This window comes from Callorhinchus milii, unplaced genomic scaffold (assembly GCF_018977255.1).
Source record: "Callorhinchus milii isolate IMCB2004 unplaced genomic scaffold, IMCB_Cmil_1.0 Scaffold1, whole genome shotgun sequence".
In the NCBI taxonomy this organism is placed as follows: domain Eukaryota; kingdom Metazoa; phylum Chordata; class Chondrichthyes; order Chimaeriformes; family Callorhinchidae; genus Callorhinchus; species Callorhinchus milii.
The window spans coordinates 115,498,352-115,521,737 of NW_024704742.1; the positions used below are offsets into that span (position 1 = coordinate 115,498,352).

The 23,386-nt window shown below is 40.0% G+C and overlaps 1 protein-coding gene across 1 annotated transcript in view; it reads right to left on the minus strand.

The window, feature by feature from the left end:
• The window catches only part of mrps27 (mitochondrial ribosomal protein S27), a 53,639-nt gene that overhangs the window by 21,286 nt on the left and 8,967 nt on the right, over positions 1-23,386 (minus strand). Inside the window, exons 3-7 of the mRNA XM_042334635.1 lie at positions 19,902-19,972; positions 18,721-18,779; positions 6,678-6,792; positions 1,323-1,401; positions 332-447 (exon numbers count right to left, since the gene is read on the minus strand). Of these exons, the coding sequence (XP_042190569.1) occupies positions 332-447; positions 1,323-1,401; positions 6,678-6,792; positions 18,721-18,779; positions 19,902-19,972 (440 nt within the window). The remainder of the gene's footprint in view (positions 1-331; positions 448-1,322; positions 1,402-6,677; positions 6,793-18,720; positions 18,780-19,901; positions 19,973-23,386) is intronic.

Here is a 23,386-nt window from a genome sequence, read left to right on the forward strand (position 1 = left end):
GGTCTTTCATACATTTCATTATAAGAAAGATTGAGAGGCGAGATAGTAAGGTCCGTATCTCCATAGTGCTTTTCTGAATCACTTTTGTCTTCTTGCCTCCAACATCACAACCATCAGTTGAGTGAAGAGAACAAATACTGACAACTTCCAATAAGTCCAGCTTCATTCGGTTGAAATGAAAATAATTAGAATCCTACTTCCACAGAAGAAACTTGCTTTGCTAATTATCCCTATAGATCACAAGTTCACCATACATCTATTCCATAAGGTTTGAGTGTCAGCTTTAAATCTCTGGAACTCCTGCCCAAAACATATCTCAGTTTTTCTTTACCTTTAGATCTGGCTTTCCCTGCAGGTATTTGTGTAGAACATAAAGGGATAGAAGCTGTGTGCATGGCTCATCAAAGGCTTCTTGTAGCATTATTTCATTGACAACAACTAATGAGCCTGTGGAAAGAATAAGTAAGTTTTTAGCACAGAAATTTTGCTCAATTTATCGCACATACTCAATTCAGGAATAAAATAAAATGACTCTCACTTTCTTTATACAGTATTGTTCCATGTCCCCTTTCCCGCTCCAGCCCAACAATGATGGCTGATCTTTCAGCCATTAAGCCCCACTCTCTGGAACTCTCTTCCAAAATTGTTCTGGCTTATCCTAGGTGAAAGGTGCTATCTATGTAGGTGCAAGTTGTTGTTAAGTATATCAATCTTACCTCAGCTAAATTAACAATTCTATAAACATTCAAAATTCTCAATGATCCCAAATATTTAATAATAGGCGTAATAACACACTGTTGACACACTTCCCGCACATGCAAATCAATCCCTATAGATTAGATGGGACTGGAAATTCAGTCACGTGATTATGTTAACTGAGAGGACTCAATGTATGCAACTATTGTAGAATGCAATTTGATCTCCCCTCTAGCAACTCCCCACCCCCCCCCCCCACCCCCGTCTCGAGGCAGTAACTCATTCTGCAGTACAGTTCCATGAAGGCCTGCACCACTCTAACAGATCACTCAAGCAGCCATTCTTCATGAATGAGGGAGCGTCCACAGGCCACTCGACCATGAGGCATCACATCCATCTGAGCTCAGTTCTGGGCTCACTCAACATCCAAAAGCACATTGATTACTCAGCAAGGCTGATTGGATTTGCGAGCTTGCGCTCAGAGTTAGGAATTCTGCCTGATTTATCCTCTCTTAACTAGACTCTCTGAAGTCAATGATGGGTAACATCCCCTTCTCAAATCACAATAACCTTCACATTATTTGAACTATACAAACTAAAGTGAATCTTCTCCTTTGCTCACTTACTGTTATAATCGTCCTCCTTGATGAAAGTATCCATTAGCAGATTAAATGTGAAGTTATCTGGAAACATTCCATATTGTACCTGCAGAAAGAGATGAGGTTTCATAGCAACATGCACACAACAACAACAAATACATTTTTATAGTGCCTTTCACGTTGGGAGGATGTCCCAACACCCTGCACAATCAGGGATTTGGAGGCGAGTAGGAGGTTGGGATCAGGAGGGGTGAAGGACAGGGAAGGTAGGGGCAGAAGGGTGGCCGAAAGCATGGTCGAAGAGGAGAGTCTTTAGACATGTCTTTAAGGAGGCAAGGGAGGGAGCGAGGTGAAGGGACTGTGGGATGGAGTTCCAAAGGGTAGGGCAGTGAAGCTGAAGGCCCGACCGCTGATGGTGGGGTGGGGCCAGAGCCCACTGGGAGGAGATGTTGATATGAGGTTAGAATGTCCTAGAGGTAGGGAAGGGAAAGGCCGTGGAGGACCTTGAAGGTGAGGACAAGAATTTTGAACTCTATCCTCTGGGGCATGGGGAGCCAGTGGAGCCGGGCAAGGGTGGGTGTGATGGGTCACGGAGCCTTGTGCAGGATAGGACACAAGATGCAGAGTTCTGGATGATCTGCAGCTTGTGGAGGAAAGAGTTAGGAAGGCCGACAGGCAGGGAGTTGGTGTAGTTGAGCCGAGGTGTGATGAATGCGTGGATGAGGATTTTGGCAGCCTGAGTGGTGAGTCAGTGGTGGAACTGGGCGATGTTGCGGAGGTGGGGGAAGGCAGAGTGGGTCATGGCACGGATGTGGGATTGAAGACATCTCAACAAAGGACAATTGAGGATCAAACAAGATGCCAAGGTTCGTTCTGGCTCAATGAGGTGGAGTGTGCATCCATGGATGGTGATGCTGTCAGTGCCTGAGGTGTGGAGGCCTGATGGGAGCCAATCAGGAGAGCCTTGGTCTTGTTCAACTGTAGAAAGTTAGCTCTCATCCAGAACTTGATGTCGGACAGACATTCTGTCAGGACAGCAGTGGTCCTGGAGTCGAGGGTGGAGGCAGAGAAATAGAGTTGGGTGTCATCTACATACATGTGAAAGTTAACCCCATGTCTGGGGATGATGTCACCAAGAGGTGCATGTACATGTTGAAGACATGTACATACATGAGGTAGAAGGGAATTGGAGGGTATGGTCGGGAGGGGGGTCTAAGTAGGGAGGAGTTAGGTTGGGTAGAGGCTCACGTGGAGTATAAACACCGGCACAATGTTATAGAATAACATGTAATAAATCCCCCAAAGTGAGATACATTTTCGGCACTGAAATCACTCAAACCTGGAGAGTATCCATCCATGAATGAAAAATCAATTCTTGCAATGCAATTTACCATTTACTAAGAAATTGGCTTAGCAAACAGACTCGATAGCCAAATGGAGTCCTGTAGCTCAGAGGTTAGAGCACTCGCTTTGCAAGCGAGACATCTGAGTTCAATTCCAGGCAGGGCGAAACCTTGGGCAAATTTCCTTACTCCACACGCCTAATAATAATCCCTCCAAAACAAAACAATAATAAATTGGTCATTTTCAATCCATGACTGTTTGTGGGACACTGCTTGTGCGCAATTGGCTGCCCTGTTTCGCCCACAAATATACGGTCAATTCACATTACAGTCTATTCTGTGAAGCGCTCTGAGAAGTTGAGAAGACGTGAAAAGCGCTATATCAAATGCAAGGATTATTATATATTATAAATGGTCTACCCATGTTCTCATGGATGATTTTTAAAAATAAATAAAACAAACAAAATTGTGTTTCTACTAAATATAATTATTTTGCATATATAATCATTGCCATATAATGTCTCTCATGCCTCGTCTTAATACAAATTACACTGCAACCCAACTAGTGTAACTGATCTTTTGGTACCCAAAGGCCCAACCAATTTGCACGCAGCAATGTCCCACAGACAATCATGAAGTGACTGACCAATTTTGTTTTGGGGATTGTTGGCCAGGAGACTGGAAATTACTCCCTTCTCTTTTCGAATAGCACCATGGGATCTTTTACGTCCATCTGAACAGCAGACAGAACCTTGGGTCTTACATCTCATCCGAAGGACAGCACTTCCAACAATGCAGGCTTCACCCAGCAGTTCAAGCAAGTAATTCCCAAGAGACGTTTGTCAAATCCTTGTTCATTGTACAGAAAATATTTACTGTTCAGACAAACATCAAAGATTGTTGTTCTTGTGAATGATGACTATTCCTTCACTGACCAGTACCTTGGTACGTCCTGCCGATGTGAAAGGTGCTATAAAAATTTAATTTGTAGTTATTGTTGTAGTGCAATCACTGATTGAATGCTTTAACACTAACACTGGAGGATCGAGTGATAAACACTGAGATACAATTTAATTGATTTAGTAAGAGAGCAGGAGTGTAATGCAGTAGGAGTTTGCCAATAAAATGATTACATCTTGGACAAGAGTTTATCAGTACAAACATCAAATTATGTTGTCACCCTCTGTTAAGATTACCATATAAGGCGAAGCCAAGCTATCCATTATAACCAGACATAAGAGCAAAACTATACAAAAACTGAAACTGTAAATCCTGTCACACATTAGAAAGAATTTAGTTCTGCACTGTCAGAGGATGTTGGGTGCTTTGTAAATAAGTGCCCTGGTATGACCTCTCATGGCTTCTTCTGTTTAAGAGTTATTTTAGTTGTCAGGACAACACACAGAGTGGTGATGGTGGTGGAGAGGAAACGGACAAGCAACTACACTAAACATTAAATGTCACCATCCCTGTAAAACCAATTGGATAATTAAGATGTACAGAAAATTACAAATGTTGATTAAAAAGTTTTAGCTGCAAATCAGTTGAGTTGGCCATAATGCAGGTTGTATCAGCCTTTGATTTAGTTGTTTAGCTTGTGTGTTGTGGAAAGCAGTTGCAACAAAAGAAATATTGATGTGTGTTTTTAGCCCTTGGGCAACAGATGCATTGAATTGGCTGAGAAATGTTTTGTGAACTGCAGTTCGTTCCAAATGGCATTAATTCTTCACCACAAATGTAACTGGAAAGTGATACCTCTTTGACGTTTTAAATCAAAACGCATGATATAAAAAATATACTTCCTACAATGGAGGAATGGAGATCTCAAAACAGTTTTTTTAAGGGGCCAGTTACATTAAACCATGATAGTGAGCCAATTACACGAGCCACATTTGTCAAGGTGACAGGGTCATTCAGGGATAAGGGGAGGGAAGGAAGGTAGATTCAATAAAAAAAAGGCTCACGCATCAATTTCACACTGGGATGTGTCTGTGTGTGTGCGTGCGCCTGTAGGGGAATGGGAAATAGATGGAGTTTTGAATTATTATGTCATTCAAAATCAAATCTTTACTTCATTAATTCAAAATGTATACAGAGCAGGTGCTCACAAACTAACACAAAATAAACCCAGATGGCAAAGGTTAGCTTTCATTTATAGTCCTCAAACGAGCAGGTTAATCAGAGGGTTGCGAGCAACAATATTGCATCAAAAACGTAATACAAATTATACGCTGTTTGTTTGTTTATAGAGTATTCTTATTTTCACACAAGCAAAATAAAATGATGAAAGGGAATATCAGTGCTGTCGGTTCAAACCAGAAACACGTTAAGAGTTGGCCTTTGCCTCCATTCAGCTTACTTATCTTTATTTTTAAATAAGGAGGGGGAGGGTTTGGATGTTTAGCCACAATATAAAAATGAGAATGGTAGCAGCTCATTTTAATTTTGTACAAAACATGATTTTTAAATAAAAGGACCACCTCCTGCCCACTCCATCTCCTGCCCACTCCCTACCCGCCAACCCCTGCCCCCACTTGCATTAACTGAATTCATCCCAACCCAAAGGGATTTTCAAGTAGCTTGGTAACTTGGTTCAGGAGCTAGGTGTCAGCTCCCATGACGTGCAGTCTATTAAAAAAAAATCATCCTGCCTGTAACAGTCCTCATTAATCCAGAATTATAATACATTTTTAAATTATACATAGACTGTATAAATTCCTACTAGGAAAGCAGAACACCTATTCTCATCTCCTCTAGAATACCTTCTCACCCACACTTATTCAGATACATTGTGTACATACGTTGCATTATGCCAGCAAATCTTTTTGCACAACGTGGGCAAGGCAATTTTCAGACATTTTATGCAAGAATAGCTAACTCCAGGACATTAATTACAGAGGCTAAGATGTCTCCTTGCAGGTCTCAGCATTCAATATCCTGCACTGAGACCACAGCAAACATAATAACATACAGTATTTGAAGATTCCAGGGGAAAGAAAGGATTATAAATGAAACCTGACAACACTGGTTACAATTATCAGTATTATTAATCACCATGACAAAGAAGAATCAAAATTTCATCCACAAAGGCTTGTTAACTCTCTACCCCCTCCTCGCTCCCTCCCTTCCCTCCCCTCATCCTGACCATTTCCCCCTTGCTCGGGTCCCGACCCAACTGTCCAGCACCTTGGGACGTCCTCCCGACGTGAAAGGCGCTCTATAAATGAAATCTTGTTATTGTTAAATATGTGGAATATGTTGCCCAAAAAGGTTGTAGATGGCATTTTTAAAACTGAGATGCTGCAGATAATAATATCCCTACATTTGATATAGCGCCTTTCAAGTCTGGAAGGCTGTCTCAAAGCACTTCATGGAATTTACTGGAAAATGTAGTGACTGTGTACTACTTGTAGGTGAACATGGTAGACAGCCTCCCACAAATAGCCATGAAGTGAATGGCCAGTTTAAATATGATCTAAGCAGAAGCGCTTTGAGACGTCTTGAAGATGTGATAAGGCGCCAAATCAAATGCAAGGATTAATATTATTATTTGCTCAAGACCAACTCTCTTTCTGTGCAAATAACTGAAAAATATTATAGATAGATATTTCAGAAGTAAAGGTATTAAGGGATATGGAGACGGGCGGTGGAATGAAATTAAAAAGATCTGCCATGATCTCATAAAATGGCTAAAATAGATATGCCGGTTGAATGGCCTTCTTCTGTGGCAGGTTGCACAAATCCAAGGTGCTACACACTGGACAAAAGAACAAGGCAATTTGGTAAAAAAATGGAATGGATTACTAGATTTATCACCTGGTCTAAAGAAAAATTAAAATTCAGTTTCATTATTGGCAAAATAAATTGGAATGAATTTTGTATTATTAAAAGATTACTTTTTGCAATCCGGAACTGAAGATGAGAATGATATTAAACTGTCGTGTAGTCCCAGACATGCAGACCGTCTAGAAAATTTAAAATGTAATAAATCATTTTTACGAGTCTCTGTCTCATTGTAACTTTTAAAATTGCACTGTACCTGATTTTTTAGTGTGTGCAAGGCCTTTTCCCGTGCTCCGTACATCAAACACTTCCTTATCCAGCTGTGGATTGTCCAGTCTCTTACATAAAAGCAATTAGGGCTGTGGCGAAACCTGAAATTGAAAAGCAAGCAAAGTGAAAGCTAACAGCAAATTGCACTTTTTAAAAAAAAGCTATGCATCAGATAAACACATTTCAACATATTCTAGGAGATACAACATTCTTTGGGGGGAGAGGGATGAAGAGAGATAAGTGAAGTCTCTCTGGGTTTCGAAGTGATTTGGCCTCAAGTTATCCAAGACATTATTGACTTAGCCTTCTAATTATCCAAGATATTGTTGATTTAATAATATAGCTAATTAATAAATGTAGACATCAGCCGTATCCTCAATCTTATGAACCAAGGTACTAACGTGTAATACTAAATGAACATGTGCCATGAAAAATCTCTGGTAATTTACCATTACTTTATTTCCCACGTATAACTGCAACTGGATTTCAGGCATATATTGTACTGTAAAATGAAAGGTTAATATTTGTATGTAAAGTGACAATTCAATGCAGTTATAATAATAATCCTTGCATTTGACATAGTACCTTATTATTTCATCGAGATGTTTCAAAGCGCTTCACAGAATATACTATAAAGTGAATTGACTGTATATTTTGCAGGCGAAATGCAGCAGCCAGTTGCGCACAGCAGTGTCCCACAAACAGTCGTGGATTGAGTGACCAAATTATTATTCATTATTAATATCTTTTTGAAGGGATTATTAGATTGACAAGCGGTGAGGCAATTGTCTAACAACCGGGTTCCTACATACTGCAAGGTAAACTGAGGCGTGTGGAGTAAGGAAATTTGCCTAAGGTTCGACCCCGGGTATTCTCACTTGTGAGGTGAGTGATCTAACCAATACGCTACAGGACTCGACAATGTCACAAAGCTACTGGCTGCAGGTGCTGGCTGGGTCCAATTGACCTAAGGCTCCTTTCCAATATCTCATGCAAGGGATTTTCATTCATGGTCTTAGGAGGTCAACAGGTTATTTGACGGTGGTGAAGGGCAGAAGATAAGCATAGATTTAGACCTAATCAGATATCCACACGCATACTTTCCAGTTGGGGTCAATGGAAGGAAATCATGAATAAGAATCGTCCCGCTTTTGTCCTTTCTCTCTACCCCAGGGCCAAAGTGGTCTATCGAAGCATCCTTTTTGCCAATGATCTCAGGTTGGCTTTCGAAATTGGTACATGGTCTTTACGGCTCCATCTTAATTTGGCTGTGACTTTACAACAGCTGAGCATCAGAGAAATCAAGATCTCACTTTAATGAAATTGGACACATTTCAACCAGTCTGCTTTCACCTCAGGCCTACAATGTTGAATAGACATGAATATTAAAGCAATAAAACTAATCAAAGGCTAGTATTACCTTATAGAACTAAAACGTACATACATGTAATTTAAAAACAAACCCTAAAGAATTCTTGTGCTTGACATCCCTTTTTCTTCCCATTTGCTCTCAACACACTGCTCGATTTTTAAACTAACGACCTTTCTATGACCTAATGTAACTATTCCATCTTTCCTAACCCTTGCTCTCTCTTTAAAAAGTTCATTAAAAAGTTTGTTCTCCATTCTTCCTCCTGCTTGCTAGCTCTCATGTTCATTACAGAGGTGATGGCAAGTTTTCCTTTAGCCATCTAAAGCCAACACTTGTATGCTTGATGGTTATTTCAGGTGTGACTTGATCAATTTATGGCATGCTATTAATGCATAAGTAGGAAGAGAGTTGACGCATGAGCATACTCCATGATAGCCCCTAGCCCCTTGGTAAGCAAATATGTCTGCAAAGCTCAGAGGGCTAAATCTTAAATTTATACTGGAGCATTTAATTGAAAATTCTGTGTGATTGTGGTTTAAAGACAAAATTAAGCACAATATTTTCTGAGTAAAACATTGTTGTAAGGCATCAAGACTGCCACTGCATAGACTGTTGTGATTGTTGCAATGAGCATCTCTATAAATAAAACACCATGCTATTAGCTCCTCAAGTCTGACATTATACAATTGGATAATTTTATAACAAAAGTATTTTATAGCAATATTTTATAGATCACAAATTCAAGAAGTAAGGGCCATTAAAGTAATTTTCATTTTTTCCCATCCACAATATAAAACCCTGGGTATACTGCCATTTTTGTCAGAGCCTATTTTTCTGTCAAAAATAAATAGGAGAAAATTGGGGTCTGTGAGGGGGAATTGACACTAAAAATCCTAGGAAAAATCAATGAAAATTAAGACTTACCGGGAAATATCAAGCTACAAATCTAATTGATTTTTTCCACAACAAGAATGCATATGTGATGTAATGCCACCTCCCTGCAAAGTCAGTTCCATTTTTTGCATATGGCATTGCGCATCCAATCCTGGAACTGATTTACTGGCTTGTCCAACACTGTATACACAATCCCAGAACTGACTTGGCACCTGTGCAATGAGATGTGTGCATATTCCCAGAACCAACAGTGCAGTGAAGCGAGTTTGGGATTGTGTGTATGCCACCACGGATGCCAAATCAAATTGAGTAAATTCAGTGTTTTAAAAAGGAGATTTGGGCAACAAGTTGTTTTTAAAAAAAACGATTGACTTTCACTCAAAAAAAAAATCCAGTTATTTATCGGTGAAAATCGATAAAATCTGATTTTAGTGTTCCTTATCTAAGAAACAAAAAGCATTTCAAAATAGCTAAGAGGCATTTCAGCCTTATCTTCTGGACAGCTGTTATTATCTCATTAATCTGGGAATATAAGTATTAAATTGATTCACTTAGCAGCTGAAATCCTGTAATCAGCAATGGGGTTGAGAAGACAATTATATAGCTCTCATATTTATCAGCAGATTGTTTGGAAGCTGGAGAACCTGTGGACCTTGGGGAAGCGTCTATCTGTAGTGAAGTGTACATTAGACAGCTTTAAGTTAAAATACAGCCTCTGCCCACTCACTCTGGCTTCCTGCATCCTGACTGAGCTGATTCTCTTTTCAGCTGTGCAGACCATCACTACTACCAAACATAATGATGTATATCTCTGTGAGGTGTAGACTGCTTGATCTAATGTTACTATATACCAAATACAATACGCTATGCACCTAAATTACATCTCGATCAACAATATACAATGTGGAGCGTGATAAAACGAGCAGTTAAGCATTTTGCGGGTGTAATTCTGACTTGTTTAATATAGTGAAAAGCTGTTTGTGTATTTAAATCTGTGTTTGGTGGTGAATGGCTGCAATTACGGCAGCAATGTGCAGTATAAAAATGGGCTTGGGATACCGATTCACACTTCTGGAAAATCATTTGTGCTACATTGAACATATGGCATTGAAACAACGTGGAGGATAGCTAACACTGTCACTAAACATACAACATAACTGAAGCAATAAATATTGCAATCATTGGATATACAATTTAAAAGGAGGAATGGGTACTTGTAATACAATGATGGCAAACCAATGTTGTCTGCATTGTCTTAAAATAAATTTGCCATCTAGTGATAACTGCAGATTGACCTTGCTGCCCTGAACATCAATCAAAAGCAATCAGGGTCACAGTGTAGCAGTCCTGATGTCTACAGCCTACAGCAACCTTAGCTACCAGTCAGCTTCATGACTGGGTCTTCTGTATGAATAAGCACACTTTCCATCACATTTACCAGGTTATTAAAAGGTTATAAACCAGTTTTTTTCCTTGTTGGTGGCTATCCAGTAAATCACTGCTCGAGGCTATTCACAAAGCTTTTTTAACCAATTCAAAAATAAATTTTGAATAAGAGACTCCACCAAATGGATGCCCAGTCATTTATACTTTATGTCCTTGGCTTTGGATCATGATGGGAGTCTCATTTGTCATCCACCCCTTAAATTAAAAGGAATATGCCAGCATCAGTAAAATATGTGAAAGATTGGTCTAGAGGCAACTCACTGCTCCAGAGAAGTAGTCTCGTGCCTTTCAGATGTGTATAATTTACTGCAGATGGCACAGTATAGAGAGGCTTTGTACACAGACTGGCAGCAAAGAGTTACACCTGTGATTCCCCACAAGTTTCAGCTCAAAACTGCGTCATCACTGGGAAATTCTCATTGAGTAGGAAACGGAAGGAGAAAGTGTGGGAGAAGCAGAGAGAAAGAGAGAAGGGAGGGTCAGTAATCCAGCCTGTTCTTGAGCAAGTTCAACTGTATGTCTACCACTGGTGACAAGCATTTATAATTTGAAATCCTATTATAAATGCACACCTAGGTGACAGCAGATTTATCAACAAGGAGAAAATAAGCCTTAAAGCATGAACAAAGAAGGTCTCTGACTTTGTCCTCTCAACTGTGAAAAGTATATATTGTGCGGGAAGGGGTAAACATTGGAAGGGGAAAAATAAAAAAAAGTTAATAATAAGATTCAGTATTTTCTTCTTAATTCGTATAAACAAAACTGTGCAGCAATATCCTGGAGTTGGTTGCCCACAGAAAATCCAGTTCAAGAGGATTATGTGGTCTATAGTTCACTCACATTTTGGAGTACTGTAAGCCAGGATTTGCCAGCCTCTTTGAACTCCGAGGCTCATCAAACGCTCCTGTGCCAGGATTCCAGGGCAAGTAGGTAGATTCAGTAGTTAGAGAACCAGCATTTCTATCTTCTATAAAACTAGGCAGAGATTTATTGGGACTCTTTTTGTAAGCATTACATCAAATCAAAAGTGCCACACTTATATTTCATCTTCAGAGTTTCGATCATGTCTGACTTATCAGTCAGATGAACTGTTAAGAATTGCAATACATTATATATATCAGCCATTTGAACAATGATTTGCATCTTTATTTTCCAGCGCCTTGGGATGTCCTCCCGACGTGAAAGGCGCTATACAAATGTAATTTTATTGTTGTTCTTCTTCATTTCGTTGGTTACTCTCACTCTGATAGATCAGTTGTGGCCAATCTTTTTGGTCAGCCAACAAAATAATTTTTCTTGATTGCACTTATGACATAAATCAAGAAACATTCAATCAAGAAAAACCTGGAAACACACTACCGATCGAACATGGACTTACCTAGACTAGTGCAAATGTTTTTTTTGGGGGGGACTTCTTGACGACGCCACAGGCCGTAGTTTGGTCGGCACTGTGACAGATCAATTGTGATATGAGTGAAGTGAACTAGCATTGCACTGTGCCACTGGGTTAAGTAACAATTCACCATATTTACTGTGCAAGACAAACAAACAATGGACAGTCATATTGTACCCCTCTGTATGCCTGCTTCTGTTGGTGGCTCGTTCAGGACGAGGTACATAGGGTCTCCTTGGAAATGAAATAGTCTGCAGGAAGCTCTGCAGTACTCCTGTCAAAGTTAATGACAGCCCAACCCGCCTGGCTCATTGGTAGGACTTGGGAGTAGCAGACCAGTCATGCGGGCAGGGATTCTTCCTACTTGTCCTCCTGTTAACTCTGAGAGCCAAAGCTCTAACAGGTAGGATGGTCCTATCTTGACAAGCAGCAGGCAGCTTCCTAGAGTTTTTCGATGCCAAGTTATGTGGTTTTAGATGGTTAAATTCCAGTAATCCCCAGTGTCCACTATGGAGTCACCACAATTTGGTTCTAGCCAACCTGTGCCTAAAACTCTCTGGAATGAGGTAAGCAGGATAAGTCCCTTCTGGGAAAAAGTGAGCACTTCATTCCAAACAAGGAATTTTTCCATGTGTTGGTGGCATGCTTGGAGGTCTCAAGTTTGGTTTGGATACTTTTAAGCATAGTGATGAGTTTCCGCATTTGGCAGACACCCAGCTGTTAAAAAAAACCTTAGACCAATGTTTTTACTGTCTATTATATCTTAGTGTTTCCTCCTCATGCATGGAGATTTATTATGCTTAATAATAAAGAAAAATGCTACTGCAGCCAAGTTAGACTAAGATTAGCTCCTCGAGTCATAGTCACTCTTTCTTTCCGCCTTCTTGCACGCTTGGACAAATCTTCAAGATGTGAAATCCTTCATGGTCTGACTGAAGGAATTAGAAGCTACGGATTTCCTGTGTGTAGCTGAGGTTGCTTTTGAAGGAGATTTTCTTTCTTTTTTAAATCTCAAAACATACACACAAAACACAGAGATGACAACCGTGTGAGAGAACAAGATTGATTTCCCTTCATGTTTGCAAGATTGAAGCAACACAACGGATATGGTTGTTATGAACAATGAAGAAATGAATTATTGCCTTGCAACTCACTGTGAAGCAGATCACTGCTTATTTTGAAAAACATTTTTGAATTGTCTTTACTCTGATCTAATTATATAAGGCAGCAGGAGAGGCCTAGTCACAGTGTTATACCCGAAACAGGTAGAAGGAGACAAGATATTCCTCTTGGTAATTTGGTAATCCTGACTTTTTTGTAAAACCAATCTAAACAGAATGTATTGAAGTGGAATCAGTGGAGGTTTCCAGAATTCTTAGAACATAGAACGCATCAAAAAAAAGTCATAATGTGGCTGGGAAAGTGGTGGTTCACAATAGGTTTCATTCATAGCGACTCAAGATCAGTCAAAGGAGAATCCTACTGATAACTGGCAGCTCATCACAGCCAACCAAGGATCCCATTCCTTAGCAGTGAAGGTAAATTGTGGGGTTCCTGTCCTCCCGATGTGAAAGGCGTTGTACAAATGTAATTATGTTGTTGTTGTTCCTGAAAGTCATCTGTGATGTATTACTGGTATCTGGCAGGCCTCCCCATGAGTGAACGAGTCTCTGTAAATAAATCCGGTTGCAAACTGCTGCTTTTATAACCCCACATTCAGCAAAACACAATCAACTTTCCCACGTGCATCCTTGGTACCTAATCTTTCAAGCATCAGCTCTCATGTGCCAACCCTAATTCAATCACCAAAGATTTGAAATTGTGTTTCTTGCAAATAGTCACTAAACGTGATAGCACATCGGGTAGAGTATAGTCAAAATATCAGGGCAGAGAGAATATATGTGGAAGATTGATTGTGTTTTGCTGAATGCGAGGTTCATAAAAGCAGCGGTTGGGCAAGCTTAAAGGAAAAGCTGCCACCTTAACTGTTCCTTTCATATATACACACAGTTCAAAGTGAGCAACAGCGAGAGGAGAAGGAATCATTAAAAACAGAATGTTTATGTTAGCTGCACTTATTGATTACAAATTGAAATTAACCAACATTACATGTTTCTTTGCAATTGCAAACCATGCTGAAGATAGCACACATGAGGTTCTAAGCATTGAACTCAATATCTCATCACCCAAGTGAACACACTCAATCAATTACCAGTTTTCAACCGGCAGATAAGCAGAAGTAACCAATTTATTTTAGAGGGGGGAGAGGGACTTAGAAGAGAGGAGTTGGAAAGAGAACAACAACAACCACTTGGATTTATATAGCATCCTCCACGCCGGACAGCGTCTCAGAGCGCTTCACAGTAACGGATCCCGGGACCGAGCCAGGGGGAGGGGGAGGAAGGTGACCAAAGGCGCGGTTGAAAGAAAAGGTCTTCAGCAGAGACCTTTAAATAGCAAGGGAGGGAGCGAGGCGAAGGGAGTGAGGAAGGGAGTTCCAGAGCCTTGGGGCATAGTGGCTGAAGGCACGGCCGCCGAGGGTGGAGCGGAGGATTCGGGGGACAAGGAGGAGGCCAGACTCGGAGGAATGAAGGCAACGGGTACTGTTTTGAGGAGAGTAGGTCAGAGAGGTAGGGGGGTGCAGAGGAGTGGAGGGATTTGAATACAAGGCTGAGGATCTTGAAGTCGATCCTCTCTGGGATAGGCAGCCAGTGCAGTCTGGCAAGGACTGGGGTGATCAGGGAGCGGAGTTTAGTGCGGGTGAGAATGCGGGCAGCAGAGTTTTGAATGATCTAGATTTTATGGATGGTAGTGGATGGGAGACCGGTGAGGAGGGCGTTAGAATAGTCCAGCCAACAGGTGACAAAGGCATGGACCAGGGTTTCAGCGGCGTTTGGGAGAGGTATTGGCGGAGACGGGCGTCGGAGGTGGAAGAAAGCGGTGCTGGTGAGGGACCGGATGTGGTTGGGTAGGTGGAGGAGGTGAGAGCCGTGAGATTTTAGACGTTGACGAGAGCCAAACATTATGGCTTCCGTCTTGTCAACGTTCAGCTGAAGGAAATTTGCACTCACCAGCCCCTGAGATCTGACAGGCAGGCTGACAGAACATCAGGGGACTGGGGGTCGCAAAGAAAGGTGGGAAAATAGAGTTGGGTGTCATCCGCGTACATGTGGAAATGTACCCCATGTCTGCGGATGACATCCCCAAGAAGAAGCATGTAGATTAGAAAGAGGAGGGGCCAAGGACGGATCCTTGGGGTACCCCATAGGTGACCGGGTGAGAGCGGCAGGAGAAGCCATTTGTGCAGATGTACTGCTGGCGGTTTATGAGGTAGGACTCGAACCAGGTGAGTGCGGTCCCACTGAGGTGGATGACAGAGGAAAGGCAGTGGAGGAGGATGGCGTGATCGACTGTGTCGAACGCGGTGGAGAGGTCCAGGAGGACAAGGAGGCAGAGGGAGCCCTGGACACAGATAGAGAGGATGTCGTTTGTGGCTTTCACAAGCGCAGTCTCTGTACTGTGGGCAGGGCGGAAACCGGACTGGAGGGGCTCGAAGAGGGAGTGGGAAAGAGGGAAGGGAGGACACTTCAGAGATTTAAGATTCCACCTACCTTTAGCCTAAAAGGCCATTTTATCTTAAAATTCAAGATCATACAGAAGTGTGGAAACTCTTAAATTCACGTTCAATTTGGAAGTCAATTCTGCAACAAAAGAATCTTCCACAATTATGACTGGATTTAAGAATTTTCCACAATTCTGTACAATTTTGCTCTTACCCAATGGACACTAGGCTCTGACAGTTGAAGCATATTACAGAACACAGCCTGCTTACATGCATTTTAAACTGGAAGATGAGTCGCTTTAAAAAAGAACAATGAAAGAGGTCTTGTTCACAATGACACCATACATCTACGATAGAAAAGAAAACTACATTTTCTCAGATATTGTGAATAATGTGTAATAATATCGTGCCTAGTAATAGCACAATACATTTCCAGAGGCTACAGCACAATTTGATTTATCAGCTAAACATATAACCATGTAACATCTAATCAAAGCTGTCTTGCAATTCCCTGGCAGCTGAACATCATCCGATTCATAGGAAGCCTCGGTACATTTGAACCTTTAGCGATTTTACTAACAGTACTAACATGAGTGCCCCTCCTTCCCCCAACTATTTATTCAATACGGCACAAAATAAATATCAGCAACTCGAGGTTTTAAATATTTTATGCAGATTTTAAATGTAAATGATGGCAATTGCAGATTTTATAGCGTGGAGAAGAAATAGCATTGAACTGTGTCGTCAATAAAGTGAAATCGCCCAGCAATACATGATAGGCTGGGTATGCTGAGCAGACTGATGGGGTGAGTGGTTGCTATGGTGAGTCAGTGATGAAATTTCCTCCACTGCTATGCTAAGTGCTAAATGCAGCTGCAATGGAGTCCCATTCAGATCAGTTGCATTGCACCAAAACCTGCTTTGATGTCGAAACTTCTGAAATGACACTGCTCGTTCTCTTTTTTTTAACAGGATTACAAGTTATTAGTGAACATAAACTCTTCTGCTGTGAGGTATGAGCTCAATACACAAGATAATAATAATAATCCTTGCATTTGATATAGCGCCTTATCACATCGTTGAAACGTCTCAAAACGCTTCACAGAATATACTGTAAAGTGGAGTGACAGTGTATTTAAGAACGAAACGCAGCAGCCAATTGCCCACAGCATTGGCCCACAAATAGTTGTGGATTGAGTGACAAAATAATATATGAAAGTGACTTTAAATGTATTTAATAATACAGCGACTTTAAATGTCTCTAATAATTATGTATTCGAGTCAGGCCAAGAAGTTGGCATAGCTTCAGCTTGGCCTAATAAATGTTTGACCTGCTCTCATTATCAAAATTATAATGCAGGTTTGGGTAAGATAAATAGTGGGATACTATTACCACTGATCAGTAAATAAGAGGCATAAATTTAAGATTTTATCACAAATACAAGAACTTTTTTTCACACAAAGGATTATCAGGACTTGGAATGTTCTAACAAAAATAGAGGTTGAAGCAGGATCTATAATAGCTTTCAAAAGACAAATGGACAAATATTTGAAAAGAAAAATATAAAAGAAATTTTTTGGGGGGAGGGGAGAAAGGCACGGGATTGAATTTAACTGGCTAGTTCTTTCAGAAAACCAGCACAGCCACAATGGGCCAAATGACCTCCTTCTATGTTGTAAAATTTGCTGATGCTAGACTTTGCAGCACAATGATTACATTTCCTGCAAGTTATATTTCTTTACTTCATTTTATATCATTTAAAGAGAATCATTGAGATTACGTTTTTCTGATTTAGGATGAAATTCATTTCCCCTGTAAAGATTTTGCAAAACACTCACTGGAGTGGAGATTAAACATTGTAACATTTATGTTTATAAAGCATTATTTTTCTGTAGTTCCAGTGTGAATTAAGCTTCTGCATTAAGTTAACTCTGATCTGTACTACAATTTCAATCCCTTTTTGGTTGCCAAAAATTGTAGCTTGGAGATTCTTTTTCCTCCCATTTTTCAGACTAGATGTTAAATCTTGTAATCCCTCAAGAAAAAAATAATTGCTGTGCGCAATTGGCTGCTGCATTTCGCCCGCAAATATACAGTCTACTCACTTTGCAGTATATTCTTTGAAGCACTTTGATACATCTAGAAGATGTGAAAAAGCGCTATATTAAATGCAAGAATTATTATTATTAAACTGAGATTCCATCTGCCTCCTCTTTACATAGATTCTACAGAAACCATGATACTTCTCAAAAAAGGGAGTTTCCCCAAATCTCCTTGCCAACAACAACAACTTGCACTTATATAGCACCCTTCATGCAGGGTAGCGTCTCAGAGCACTTACTCTCATCCAGAATAATTGGTTCTGGACAATTGTCCAGAATAATTGGTTGTTGGCTGATTGTGAAGCCTTGCTGAGTGCAAAATAGTGGATGATTTTGTCTACAAAAAACAGTCACTGCACTTGACAGTAATTACTTGTGAAGCATTTTGAGATGTTGATAAGGTGCTATAAGAACGCAACCTCTTCAACACCTTGTTTTTAAAAGCAATGTTAGTACTAATTCGATGCAGTAATGTGTAGGAGACAGGGGGAAGAATGTTGGAGGAAGTATTGTATAGTACCAGATAGCTATGGCAAGTCTGGTTCAGACCAATGCATCTCTCTTTCAGCTAAACTCTGCCACTGCCGATTAGTGACTTTTTCATTTAAAGACGTGTCTGCCTTGAGTTTGCCCTGGATACAAATGTCATCTTCGTCTCCACTGCCAGCAGACCTTTGCAGATAGAAGAGATAACAACACAGAAGCAGAAATGACACATTGGAAATGGCAGGTATAGCAGGACTGGATGCAAATGCTCCTGACAGGCAAAAGTAACCATCCTCTCATTTGCTTTCCGTGTGAGTTCTTGTTGGTCCACAAGACAAAGTCAAATAGGAGTTTTTGGTAGCAAATGACTTTCAAATAATTATTTCTTTCAAGTTCTGTGCGAACTTAAAAAGCTGATTGCTAAATAGTGTAATCTTTTACTCTATGACCAAGATTTTCCAAAGATTTCCATTTTTAGCGAAAGGTAAAGATTAGATCCCAAAGATTAACTTGTTGTCGGTTGGCCACAAGGCAGCACAGACAGGAGTGGGATGAGAATAAACACCAGGCAGTATGAGACAAAACAAGCTCAATCTATATTTTAGTACAGCTATTTTGTTAGTGACATAGCCATGTGACCAGTAACTGAACAAAGAAACCTCAATCATAGTTGCCACTGTAACAGTAATAAACAGTGCTGAATGTCTCATGATCTATTTGGGTCAGACACCAGGAAGTATTTCTTTACACAGATTAGTAATTTTATCACTTACTTGTAAAGGTAATACTCTGCCTGGTCCACCTCTTCCCTTGAAGAAATGTTGTCAACAAACTGGAGAGGTAAAGCAAAGGGAGAATTCAGGTTTAACGTAGATAATAATAATAATCCTTGCATTTGATATAGAGCCTTAGCATGTCACTGAGACATTTCAAACGCTTCAAAGGATTTTACTATAAAGTGTGATGACTTCATTCTGATATTCCGTTGCCAAGCACATCAACTTGGAACCAGCTCAGCCTCAAGGAAGATAGCAACTAAATTGCATCCCTATGAGGGATCACGTTTATCTGCAATGGGAAGATCCAAAGGGAAATAAAAGGACCATATTCTGCACGGAAGGATCATATATTACTTTTAAGTACAGGCCTGCAGCCTTGTGAAGGGTGACCAATCAACAATCCTAAATCAAACAACTCATTTGCCATTGTGTCACCAATCGCTGCAGATAACTGATTATTAGGCTGTCTTTTTAAGCAACAGCAGAAACATCACTCCCCTCACACAGGAGACTCAAATGTTACTTCTCTGCAGTTTCTCCCACAAAGCCGCTGTGGTGTTCTGAAAGTGTGCACTGCTTTTTGATCAAACACCTTGACAAGAATTTTGTGCCGTCTAATGGAATGAGTCTGTGGACAGTATTTCAAGACAGAGCTGGGCTTGGAAATTTTCCAGTTTCCCTCTCCACAAAAAATGCAATTCATGGGGTGGGAGTGTGGGGTGTGGGGAGAGACAGGGGGGAAGAGAAATTCTATCTGGGTCTACATTTATTCAATTTTCAGTGAGTACAGAATTTGCTAAATTCAGTCTTCATTTTGAAGCTGTTTTTCTGCATTTTCTGTTCATTTTTTNCAGTGGAGCTGCTCGTTTTTTCTTTGTTAAAATATTTTGTTCAATGTAAATGTCACACTTTAAGAGGTTGAATTCTGCACTAAAAATAAACACTATTATAATATAGATATCACAAGACTGAAGCACTGTCTTTAAACTGGCTTACATTAGGGTTACAGGATCCCAAACAGCATTCCATTAAAAAAAACAATTTAAATATGGAAAGGGTATACAGAGATAGAAATCACAGAGGTCATTTTCCAGAGTAGATTTTATGCAGCTCTCAAGATATACAGATCCTAAGGTCATTAATGATATATGAATCATGTCTTATGTTTGTCTTACCCGTGATATTGTTAAAGAGCTGACAGGAAGTTTCTTCTCATACGTTTGGTCCATTAGTGCAGCTAATTCCGCTAATTTAAAAAAAAAGCAGTCGCGTTTAATTATATGCTCCCGTAAAATAATAAATCAGATGCAGACATTGGTTTAATAAAACACAATAAAGCATGTCCTTTGATGACAAACAGTAGCTACCAACTTCATTAAAATCTCCACTGATATTCTACAAATTGTATATAGCAACAGCCAAATGATACAGAATTTGGTGATGCTTATAACTAACTTACAATACCGGACAGGTACTATCACTGTCTTATTGGAATGATTTTATTATTTTATTGTGTAACCCCCCCCCCCAATGAGAGGCACTAACTCTTGCTGGGTTGGGGTGTGATGGTATGAGTGTTTGTCTCTGTCTGATATATCGCTCCAAGTGGCCATTTCTCACATGTAAATCGAAATACTGAATGTCCACAAGCTCCTGTGGCTTTGGGAGCCGTAGGGTAGAAGGAACCAAACCCAGCCAGATCCCTGTCCTTACCCAACACTTAGCCATACGTACTTCCCAGCAAGGGTCAACAGCAATGAGCATCAAGAACCCAGGCTAAGTGTTCATCTTCCTAGCCTGGGAGAAATGGGAGAAGGAAAGGGAGCTGAGATCAACCATCATACTCCTAGTTACCCTGCCTGAGATCAATTACTTCAGCACAGACCAGAATTTAACCCGGGGATGAGGGGGGGTGGGGGGGGACTGAATTTGCAAATTCATCGATCTTCTATACTTTTTATCCTTTTGCTTCTAGCAAGTTCTGAAAGTTCATTAGTTCCCATTAAACAAGGCAATCAATATTGCTGTAACATAATTTAAAAATCATTCACAAGTGAACTTGTTTGTTCTATTTGTTTGCTGACACTCTAAGAGTGGAATTGCTCAATCAACACTTTCCATATAGAAACAATAGGCCATTGGTCCATCAAATCTGCTTCACCATACTCACTTTATTAGTTCATGACAGCTATTTATCTTTTCAATTCCATTTCCTTGCCATTTCTTCAGTATTCTTAATTGCAAAGTACTGTGCATATTTATTGCCTACCTGCATATATACCTTTGCAGAATATCTGCACACTCTCACAACCCTTTGAGTTAAACTGTTTCTTCTTTGATTTTACTTGTAACCATCAGAACTCTCATTTTAAGATCTGTCCCCCTTTTCCTTGATATGTCTAGCACAGAGAAAAGTTGTGATTTTTTTTGATAAACGCATTTTGATCAAATCACCCTTTAAGCTCTGCAGATCTTTGGGACGTACTCCCGATGTGAAATGTAATTTTGTTGTTGTTGCAGTTGTACAACAACAACTTATATTTATATAACTTCCTTCACGTGGGATAATGTCTTGCAGCGCTTCAAAAATATAACCATGTTTATTCAGCCTGTCATCATAGCTAAACTAAACTCCTTCATCCTTGGTATCATCCTGGTGAACAGTCACTGCTCATTAAAATTAAACCTCCTCCAAGGCAATTATATCTTTCTTAAAACATGACTACCAACAACCCCATCCAATAATCCAAATTAACTCTGATCAAATCTCAGTATAACTGCGGTAGTATTTCCATGATTTTATATTATAGAGGCCTTCAGTCTCTCTGCCCCACCTTCTGGAACTCCATTCCAGTTCCTTCGCCTTGCTCCCTCCCTTGCCTCCTTCAAGATGCATCTCAAGACTCTCCTCTTCAACCACTCCTTCGACCACACTCCTACCCTTAACCTCCATGCCCTTCACCCCTCCTGATCCCCTGCTCGGGTCCAGCGCTTTGGGACGTCCTCCCAACATGAAAGGCACTATACAAATGTAATTTGTTGTTATATACCTTTTGTAATAAAGCACATCATCCCTTTCTGATTGTTTGTATACTTGGTCTCCTTAAATTCCTTTGTTCATCTTTCACTACATAATATTGGAAAGTAAGCCAAACATACTTCACAGTTACAACTGAACGTAACAAGCTGTCCAATTCTGGACACTCAGAAATGTTACAACAATAGAGTAAATCTAGACATAGGTAGAATATCTATTCTTATATCCTACAATCGTTTTTTAACAATTGGAAAAAATACACAAGATAAAAATAAACCTATCGGAGATCTGGCACAAAACCATTTGGTAAATGGCTTCTCATGGCTTGTCATATTTTTAAATCATCCAAACTCTGGGTCTAAAATATAGTGAACGCAAGATAGAACAGTCAATTTAAAACCTATAGATGTTTCAACATAGCATTCAATGATTTGGAATAAAAATTGAGACAAATGCAGCTGGACCTCAAAAGGCTGTGAGTGGACTTGATTTTCATCCCTTTAACAAGGGCTTGTGCAAGAGTTTATCTTTGTGATCTTTAATATCACAGCAACACCACTTCTGTTCTTCCCAGACCGAGAAAACAGTTGAACAGTTAATTCAATTACAATGAATTAATTTGAAATCAAATTTTCAGAGTACTGTGTATTCTGAAAGATGTGCAGTAGCACAAACAGAAAATCATATGGACTACACAATTTATGTAACCATTCCACACTGCCACCTGCTGTGCCTCCAAAGCTTTTCAAACTACACAAAAATAGATAGAACCTAAGTCAGGCAAAAATCACGGTTGTATTGTATGTACATCAACGTGTTTCAGTTTTAAATGCTATTAGGCTATCAGAACTATAAATTCCTGGGTTTCACAGTTTTAAATGCTATTAGGCTATCAGATCTATAAATTCCTGGGTTTCAGGAATACCTTTAAAATGCATATTGTGGAACTAGCATTTGTACAGTTGTTCGTTCTATTTCTATTATTTATTTTCATGTTCAATCACCATTAAAGAATACGATGAAAAGCCACTGCGACCTTTCTGGCAATTACCTACAAGATCAAATGGAAAGTGATTAAGCATTTGACAACTTCACTGCCATAGTCTCAGCACGACAATTCTGTTATTCATTTTCAACACAAAAAATGCTGGCACTCATGATAATTTGTTTCCTCTTATGGGCAAGGCAAGCAAATTCAGTTAAAAAAAATCTTAAAATTTTAAAGTACAAAACGTATGCTAAATCAGATTAATACTGCTCACTTTAAGAGAAATTTAAATAAAATTGCAATGTTAAAACAATCTCGGTACATGCACCAATACATTAAAATAGGGAGCCATTCACTGCTGGAACTCTTTCAGAATTGATTCTTCCCTTCATTTAATTTTCTCTCAAAGCCTCATTGGGGTTGAGCAGGTGAACAAATCCTTCAATACCACTGACCTAGTTAGGAGTTGGAAGAGAGAAACACAGTCTTAGAATTTCTCTCACTCAAAGTCAGCGCCTCAAACCACCCCCAGATGAGATTAGAAACTGGGAAAGCCATCCCAGAGTTAACTAGGTTGGAGAAGAAAGCCACCAACATGCAGAAACCTCCTGTGGAGGCAAGTGGAAAACATGGCA